The 10,403-nt window shown below is 37.3% G+C and overlaps 1 protein-coding gene across 1 annotated transcript; it reads left to right on the top strand.

Annotated features, from left to right (window-relative positions):
- The first annotated feature begins 9,631 nt into the window (after positions 1 to 9,631).
- Positions 9,632 to 10,387, top strand: LOC131598150 (uncharacterized). Its single transcript, XM_058870780.1, has one exon. The coding sequence runs from the start codon at positions 9,632 to 9,634 to the stop codon at positions 10,385 to 10,387; it is 756 nt and encodes a 251-aa protein (XP_058726763.1).
- The last annotated feature ends 16 nt before the right edge of the window (positions 10,388 to 10,403 follow it).

Genomic DNA, 10,403 nt, shown 5'->3' with positions numbered 1-10,403 from the left:
TTCTTTTTAAAAGGTCTTTTTCTGTACTTTTTACCTTTCCTAAAATTGGACAAAATAAAAGACGGTGGCGACTCATGCTCACCGCAACATTGTTTGCGATTAAAAATAAAAGTCAGTTCACCGTGTTACAGAACTGGCGACTCTGCTGGGGACTTTAAAAGAGGGGTTACCTTAGAGCTTAGTTCACTTTAATACTTTCTTGTTTGTTTTGTTTGCTTTACTTTTAAGGGTATTGCTTGGGTATCTGCTTGTGTGAAAGATCCTACACCCGGATCTAGTGTACCTTAGGTATGTGGCAATAGACCAAGGAGACTGTACGACATGTATCGATATGGTTGATCTGGTGGCCACCGTTAGTGCGACGCTTTGGTTTGTCCTGATGGCCCTTGAAAGTGATCGAGGAGACATTTGGCTTCCGCGTGGTGTCATTGAGCACTAATTCGCCTTTAGAACCTTAGTTGAACTTGACTTTGGCCTATAGGAAGTAGCGAGATGGCTGGCTTTGGATTCTTGACTGAAGTCGGTTGATACTCGATGCTACACTCATTGAGATTGGACTCTAGGGATGTTTTTGGCTGGCCGTTCGAGTGCCATGTTGAGATAATGCCCGCGAGAAAGATCAGGGATATGAGCACCATAGAACCCGGTTACTCTTTTAGGACAGGTTGAACCAACTAAACTTCAGTGGGAGGGTATTTACCTATGAACTTCATGCGAGCCTCTAAACTTAAGGACACTTGTGTGAGTTGTTTGTATGTGCTGCTAACCCTTTGGTTTCCTTGCAGGATATGTTTATCCCCTAACCGCTTGGTTTCCTCGCAGGATTTGTTTATATCCTAACCGCTTGGTTTCCTCGCAGGATTTGTTTATACCCTAACCGTTTGGTTTCCTTGCAGGATTTGTATGTACACTAACAATTGGAACTCTTTGTAGGACTTACTCGTCCCTATCACCTAACTAACCTTTTTCAAGGATCTAAAGTATTTAGGGCGCGCAATTCCAAGTGCTATCATCAAGAGCCAGATTCCTAACAAAGGGCAAGAGGATTTATTTTCCTCTAGCCAGATACCTTCAAACTCAAAGGTACAGTTCCTATCAAGGGGCAAGAGGATTTATTTTCCTTTAGCCATATGCCTTTAAACTCAAAAGTAACATACCCTGAATCAGAGGCTATGACCCACTGGATATGGTGAGCTTGATTCATAAAAAAGGACGTTCAAAGATGGAAGTCAAAGTTCTTCAACAAAGCTGCAACTACATTTCAATGTTGCAAAATAAATTCCATAAAGATCCTTGAAAACATTGCATAAGCATTTACATACATATCATTGCATAACAGGTTTCCAGACAACGGGTTTCTCATCTTCTTCCTCAAATCCCTAAAGCTGGATACTCACAACTCATGTGTGACTTCATCAGAATCCTCTCTCTAGAAGTAATCTACAAGTTCAGATACGGACGCTTGGTTTGGTTTCCTCTCTGGGGCACTTGGTCAGTCGATCGATAATTGCCAACCAGTCCAAGATAAGGTACAAGACCTGATTGATGCAAAGGCTATCATATTCACACCTGCAGGCCAGATTTGAAGTTCTCCTTCGACTCAATTGACCTTCTGAAGCAATAAGTCCATACGGTGAAAATCTCCTCAATGTTGGCAATTCGTAATTTCTCATGCATTTTCATGCGTAATCTTTCTTGTTCTTGTTCAATATTGCTTATATGTCATACTTGTTTGTTTTTGAACTATAATAATGATGCATTGAATATGTTTGTCTTGAAAAAATCCATTCGCTCTCGCTCTAATATGTTTTTATTTGCTTGTGATACCAAAATCTCAGTGATAAAGCATGATGACTCTGAAGGGAGAATGACGAACCTATAATACCTATAATCTCAAATGGTATGCTTTCGAGTAAAACCCTGTTGATGATGTACAGGCATTGTTTCAAATCCCTAAACACTGGAGATATAAGGAAGTTAATCCCTTGTCAACCCCTTTGAGCCTTGAAGTAGGAGTTTCTTTTCTATACGAAAAAACCTCACATTTAACCTAGGGGCAAGGTAGTGTTCAGTTAACCTGATCGAGCGTTCAACATTCATCAGGAATACACATCCAAGGATACAACAATGGTTATCTTTCAAAAGATTGAGGAAAGGTCAATACCACAATGGTCATCCCTCGTCAATTAAGAAATGAGGCAGTCACAATCTTTCCAAAAAGACGTCTCAGGATCATACGACTTGCTCAAAAAATAAAAAGAACAAATTAAAAAAAAAAAAAAAAAAGAGAAAAGAAATCCCGCTAAGTCAATAACTTGAAAACAAATGACTAAGGCAAAAGTTAGGGCATCCCGCTGGACTTCAAACTCAGAATTCAAAAGAATTTGTCCAGGCAAAAGTTAGGGAAACAAAAAAGATCCTCAATAAAAGGGGCAAATTCGTGTGTCTATAAATTCAAGATCGTGTGATCAGACACCAAGAATAAAAGGTAAATGACTGCCATGTCCAAACACCTCATTGATTCCTCAATCGTCTCAAACTCCTCTTGAAGGATGAATGCTCACATCGAGTTAACTGAACTTAGGTTGGAGAACATCACGAAGGGGGTGGGCACCAATAAAATTTTGAGCCTGAAAATCTTTTTTTCTAAAAACCGTGAACCTGACCATGTTACAACCCTTAAAAGTCCTAATTGAAGCAGAGTTAATTCGAAAGCATACTATAAACGAGAATACGGTAAACCGACTCCTATGAGTTTTGCTAAAACATCTGAGTTGGTATCACACCACCTTTTACGCAAAAAATCGATGTTTTGACATCATTTCAAAAAAAATTGTTTTTCAAAAAAAAAAAAAAACTTCAAGACAAACATGAACTTTGCATTAGAATTATATTTCTCATACTAAACATTCTTTGCATATGAATAAGTACTTGACACCAGGAAAGCTTCCATCATGAGCTGTTGATGAAAAGTTTAATCCTCTCAAGGGACAAGTTGTCTTCTGCACTCCGTTGAGTTCAAGCAAGAATGTCTCAAATTCTGATCACCCTCAAGGGCACAAAAGCAATCGAAATACTCCATCGAGTAAACATTCAGATATCTGGGGCAATCAGGCCAAGATTCAAAGGATCTCTCAAAACTGCTGAACAACCAGGAGCCTTCACCCAAGCACAGTTGAAATTACCTCCAACCCCAATCAACCAGGGGCATGATTCCTAAGTTCATGATACAAGGGCATGTTGCTTATGATAGCACGAATCTCAGAAAGTCCCCCCAGATAAAGCTGCAGAGACGTCTCATACGCCTGACTCAGTCAGTCACAAGCCTGTATATACAAGGGGCGGGACATGTTACTATCTCATTCATCTGGGGCAATCAAGTCAAGATACAGAGAATCTCTCAAAGGCACTAAATAGTCAGAGGGGCAAGCCTATCACTGGGGGCATGCTGCATTAATCACAAATCTCAGCAAGAGCTGTTTAGCTGCTAGTATCAGACGATGTCAGTATCTTTCTTTCCTTCGAAGTTCAAATTCCAATAATCTCGATCATCAAGCGTACTAGGTTACTAAATCCAGGGGCAGATGAACTCCCACATGCAAAGGGCCACATATGGTCAAGAAAATGTTTTCCAACAGCAAGTGACGAAATACCTGAAGACATGGGGAAATGGAAATTTTAAACCTCGGGGAATCTTCCCTACAGAGTTGTTTACACAAAATATCCCCACAGAGACCTGGTTCTCCGACGGAGTGTACGTCTCCAACACTGCAAGTTCCCGATACAATCTTCTCCTCCAGCAGGGTTTATTCAAACTCACTATCTCCAGCAAGGTTGGCACTCGCAGCTGACAATTGTTCAGATAGTACATCAGAAGGTTATCCATCTCTCTTATCCTCAGTCAGGGCACATCAAGATCAGATCCTTCAAATTACTTTCATCCCCAAACGGTAATAAAAAATCCTCAAGCTGAGTAACCTTGCACATAAGGAAAGAATTCCCAACAAGGTCATTCTAAGATCAGAAGCATTGTAATCATCTCCAACAACAAAGAGAGATTTATGTTCTCAATCAGACTGCTAAACAAAGTTATCAATCACACAATTGTGTCCATACAACATTCATTCAACTACATAGCCTATTCATACATTGTTCATGATACATCATGACAAATACGTACACAACATAAAAAATTCTCATTTATTTTGAGAACTTCATTTGCACCATGCATCACATGCATCATGACATTGCATAAAGATTAACCTTACCCTTTTTCAGAATACAAGTACAGACAAATGAACAAAATCTCCAACTTTCCAAGATCTAATTCAGTTACTACGAACGGTACTGACACGGTCAATGCTCGAAGATCTAATTCATTTACCACGAACGGTAATGACACGATCGCTTTCAAAGATCTAATTCAGTTACTACGAACGGTACTGACACGGTCAACGCTCAAAGATCTAATTCATTTACCACGAACGGTAATGACACGATCATTTTCAAAGATCTAATTCGGTTACTACGAACGGTACTGACATGATCAACTCTCAGAGATCTAATTCTATCATCACGAATGGTGTAGACGCGATCACTGACCTTTCCAGTCTAATTCAGCTACTACGAACGGTACTGACACGACAAAAGATCTAATTCAGTTACTACGAACGGTACTGACACGGTCAATGCTCAGAGATCTAATTCTATCATCACGAACGGTGTAGACACGATCAATGACCAACTAAGCCTAATTCATTTACCACGAACGGTAATGACACGGTCATTTTCAAAGATCTAATTCAGTTACTACGAACGGTACTGACACGGTCAACATTCAGAGATCTAATTCTATCATCACGAACGGTGTAGACACGATCAATGACAAACTAAGCTTAATTCATTTACCACGAACGGTAATGACACGGTCATTTTCAAAGATCTAATTCAGTTACTACGAACAGTACTGACACGGTCAACACTCAGAGATCTAATTCTATCATCACGAACGGTGTAGACACGATCAATGACAAACTAAGCCTAATTCGGTTACTACGAACGGTGCCGACACGGTCAACTCCCAGAGATCTAATTCTATCATCACGAACGGTGTAGACACGATCACTGACCTTCCCAGTCTAATTCAGTTACTACAAACGGTACTGACACGACAAGAGAATCTAATTCTATCATCACGAACGATGTAGACACGATTATCTCTCTAAGATCTACTTCGGTTACTACGAACGGTGCTGACACGATCGACCTTTAAAGAGATCTAATTCCATCATCACGAACAATGTGGATATGATCAACTATTTCCTAAGTCTAATTCAGTTACTACGAACGGTGCTGACACGACCAACTCTCAAAGATCTAATTCATCTACTACGAACGGTAATGACACGATCAACATTCAAATGCTCTTCAACACAGGGGATCAGTCTAACGCACGACTTATCCTCCAACCTAACGCACAACTCATTCCTTCAACCTAACGCACAACTCATTTCTTCAACCTAACGCACGGTTTTCCAGACATCTGCTGATGCAAGCTAGACCCAGTCTAACGTACGACTCAACCTAGGTCTTTTCCTCAGAAACAGTCTAACGTACGACACGTTCTGACTCTTAAGTACATCAAGTCAGATGGCATCTTTAAGCTCATCCCCATCATACACCTGGATGGCATCTTCAAGCCCATCTCCGACAAAAGTCCCTACTTCAGCTAGGGCAAATTCCTGGGTATTCTAGTGTTCAATCCTCTTCTACCTTCAGATTCCGACTGGCATACAAACCACTCTACATCCTCAGGTTTAAGAAGATTGAACAGGGGCAGCTGTCATACCCCAAAATTTGCCCACACTTTTCAAAAATTCGAAGCTATTTCAAAAAATTGGATTTTATAAAATCTCGGGTTCATTTACATTGACATCCTGAATTTTATAAATATTCGATTTAAAATCTATTTTAAAATATAGCAGTTTACTCTTAAATTGCTTATATTTTAATAAATAGAAAATGTTGGCCGACACTTCATAAACCTTCAATTGGCTTTTTATTTCGAACAAATAATATAGCACATTTGGTAAGAGTGTAAGGTTAACGGGTGCAAGGTCCCGGGTTCGAACCCCATTTCTAACATGTTTTCCCTTTTTATTTTCTAACTTTATTTCCATTTTTTAAATTATTTTCAAAACCCACAAAAATTGTTTCTTTAATTACATTTTTATATTTATTTTAATTTACGAAATTCTTCATTCAAAATAAAAAAAAATCAAAACAAAATAGATGACAAAAAGTGGGCGCCCATTTTTAAGGCTTCTAGAAGCCAAATCAATTTCTTTAAAGACCTTTAACCACCATTAAGGGGATGATCTCATGAATTTGGAAAACTTTTAAAAATAACAAGGAAAGAATCTTTAATTTTCATGGTCATCAAAAACATGTTTTTTTTGCCATAAACATTCGCCCATTCACTCTATAAGTTGAGAACATTTCTTCAGCACGGGGGACCGGACAACAAACAACTTTTGCTAACCCATACATTCTCTCACGTAGAAAACCAATTCTGGTTTTCAGACACTTTCAATATCTCACACTAATAATTTTGTCATCTTTTATTCCCCCTAACCACTACACAAATTACTAATTTATCACTACTATCATTCAATCGTACACATATCAATTCACACTTTCATTCCTTCTCACAAACTCATCATAAACCTGTAAAATCAAAATCACTTTCTGCATCCATACACAATAGCAACCGGTACATAAAACTAAATTATAAATAACCAAAACCATTAATAAACTTGTAGAATCATTATTTTCCCAAAAATCAATTTAAACAAATTCATAACCATGATAATAGTCGATTTTACACTAACAATAAATTCAGATTGTAAAAAGTTTTGATACAGGTTTATAGTGAATACTGGAAAACAACATCAGAACAAAAATAAAAGCAAATCCATCACCGACACAACAACAAGTCAGCTGCCGCGTCAGATCTCGTCGCCCTGCTCACCGTTCGAAGACACTATGCACAGCCGCGAGTCCATTGCCACACCACCTTCGATTTCAGCGGCAACCTTCATCGATATCTCTCGCAATCGGTAACCTCCATTCTTTTCATTTATGTTAATCCTTGTATTTGATGAGAATTCCATTGGCTATGGTGATGTTTTTGAGATCTGTTGGATAAGCTTTAAAAATGGTGATCTTGAAATATGAAGAAGATGAGAGGAACATGTATGTATCATGTGGGTGTTCATTTTTTGTGTGGCTGATATACAAACATGATCTTGTGGTTTGTTATTATCCTTGTCTATTTATTTATGTTTTTTTATTTATGCCACATGTTGCGATTCGATTGGCCACATGCATGTTTTGAAAAGTCAAAAATACGGTGAAGAGGGGTGTACCGCCCCTGATGGTTTCTAATGCTGTGCTTCTTTGTTTCTATTTATTTATTTGTATTGTTAGTTTAGTTTATTTATTAAAACATACAAAACAGAAAAATATTTTATTTAATTTGGTTCTTTAGTTTATTAGGTTTCTTTTGATTTAGATTAATTTGTTTTAGTCTTACAAACTCGTAAAAAAAATAAAAATAAAAATATTTATTCCATTTAATTATTAAAAATACAAAACAAATTTTAAGAAAATGGTGGCATGGATATTGCCACGTCCATGTTTCATTTTTTAGTTAATCTATTTTTTTCCTTTTTTTAATAAAAATAATTTTTAATCTTGTAATTAATTTAATTTACCTTTAATTGATTAGGCTAGATTTATTAACTTGTATATAACTTTTAAGATTATTCTTCGACTGAATTAATTAATTTGTAAATAATCTTCTAACTATAATAAATTTAAATTGGTTTATTTTATTCTCTTTTAAAATATCAAAAAAAAAACAAGTCATTATATCTTCTCTCATATCAAAAATACCAAAAATATTTATTTTTTAGAATTTAATATTGTTATTTTCTTTTATTCAATAATTGTTTATATTTTATTAATTCTCATTATCATTTTATCCGTACTAACATTTTCTTGTTTTTGTGAGGTACCACTTGAGACCGTGACTTTTGAACTTTATGAACATTCACCATTTATAACCTGTATATGTTAAGCTTTTAATTTCTATTCAGGATTTGTAATAGTTTAATTAGGACTTTATTTTCCGCACCTCTAATTATGTAATTACCCCAAAGCCATGTAATAGCGTAGGACATTTACTTTCCGCGCTTTTAATTTCTGCACTATATACTTGTTAGATGTATGTTTAGGATTGTATGATAAGATTTAAAAACAACCGATAGATCACTTTCAAATCAAAGATAAATAAAAAATAACTGAATTTAACACACGTGATTGTCGCACACACTCACCTCTAGGGTACGCCCCTCTTGGTTGCCTTTCGGAAAATAATAGTCAAGTCCCTTGAAGTGTAGGGACACCTTAGCAGATGCTGCCTACAATTAAAAATCATCATTGTCCCTTCGAAATAAAGATCATAGTCCCTTCGAGTTGCCTACGATGAAATGATCTCGTCCCTCGAGTTGCCTCTGATAAATGATGATAGTCCCTTCGGATTGCTAAGGCATCTTTACTGGTTGCCTCTATGACTATTCACATCTCATAGGATTTCCTACCCTCTTCATGGTATGGATAGTCTCTATGACGATTCGATGACCCTTCGATGACCCGCATGTCCAATATAAAAGGACTACCTACTTCTACATAGTACGGATAGTCCTAGGAACTTTAAAAAGCATAGAAAAAGACCAACTATTAGGGTAGTGCTCTTAGATTGCTTGCTCAAATCCAAAACTATCTTTCACACTCCTTTCAAAAACAAAGGCTACGCTTTTAAGCTAAAGTCCTTTTATTCAAAAAACTCTTTTCAAACAAACAAAAACAAACATGAGCTAAGCAAACTAAGAGCCCGTAGGTAACTACGGATGAAAAGGGTGCTTACACCTTCCCTTTTCATAACTTACCCCCCGAGCCCGTTTTCTTTTTAAAAGGTCTTTTTCTGTACTTTTTACCTTTCCTAAAATTGGACAAAATAAAAGACGGTGGCGACTCATGCTCACCGCAACATTGTTTGCGATTAAAAATAAAAGTCAGTTCACCGTGTTACAGTTATCTATGGAAGTATAATAAACTACTATATATGGGGAAAATACAAATAAATTCAGTTCAGAGATAGTTCCATAGGTTCATCTTCGAAATGGCTTAGCGCCATATTATTCCGTAGATGCATCTACGGAAGTGTCTGATATAGTTTGAACCAGCATGATCACTCCCCCATTGTTTCATTTCTTCAAACTCTCCATATTCCACACCCTAAAAACCCTACATCATCAATACCTTATTTCACTCCAAGACTCAAACTTTTTGGTGTCTGAATTTCAGGTAAATACCCATCTTCAACCACTACATTATTCACATTATGCATCTAATTTCTGAAAAAAGTTACGCTGCTTCCGTAAATGCATCTACGGAACGTGTTGAAGATGAACACTTCCGTAGGTGCATCTACGGAACAATCACTGAGCTGTTTTTTTACAACAGTTATGTAATTCTCTATTATTTTGGCAATTGTTTGCAAATAGGTATGGTGAACGCCGATAATATTTCAAGAGAATTAGCCCCTTTAGTTGATGTTTGTACGAGTGTTGATGGGGTAGTCGCAAAGATGGTAGATGTCGGAGGTGACTTTAGCAGCAAGGAAGACTTTGATGATCGTGAAAGCATGCTAACATGGATTTGTAGGAATGCAACTAACCTTGATTTTATTGTGGTAATAGGAAGATCGGATAATGGTACGGCAAGAAGAAACCCGTTTGTAACAATGATGTGCAAAAGAAGCGATAAATACCTTCCTCCTCTAAGGAATTTTAAAAGAAACGACACGGGTACTAGAAAATGCGAGTGTCCATTTAAGATCCGTTGTTACATGTTGGCTAGCAAGAAATGGAGATGCTATGTTATTTATGGTTTGCATAACCATGATTTGTGCGCAAAATTACAAGGCCATCCTAGTGTTTGTCGGCTCAATCCCGAAGAGAAGACATCTATTAAAGACATGTCCTTGAATCTTGTCCAACTGAAAAATATATTTGCCCCATTGAAAAGGAAGGAACCCAACAACGTATCGAATATAAGGCAAGTGTATAATCAACGGCACCGCAATAACAAGGCGAGTAGGGGAGATAGGAGTGAGATGCAACAATTGTTGAAAATGTTGGATGCTAACAAATACGTGCTGCGGTACAGAACTTGCAATGATAAGGTTGTTCAACATTTTCCCGACAGTGCTCATCCTCGATTCTTCCTACAAGACCAACAAGTATCGACTCTCATTATTTGAGATGGTCAGTGTTACA

The sequence above is a fragment of the Vicia villosa genome, linkage group LG4, assembly GCF_029867415.1.
Source record: "Vicia villosa cultivar HV-30 ecotype Madison, WI linkage group LG4, Vvil1.0, whole genome shotgun sequence".
NCBI classification, from domain to species: domain Eukaryota; kingdom Viridiplantae; phylum Streptophyta; class Magnoliopsida; order Fabales; family Fabaceae; genus Vicia; species Vicia villosa.
The sequence above is the reverse complement of the archived record's forward strand: the minus strand, read 5'-3'. Positions and strand labels throughout refer to the sequence as shown.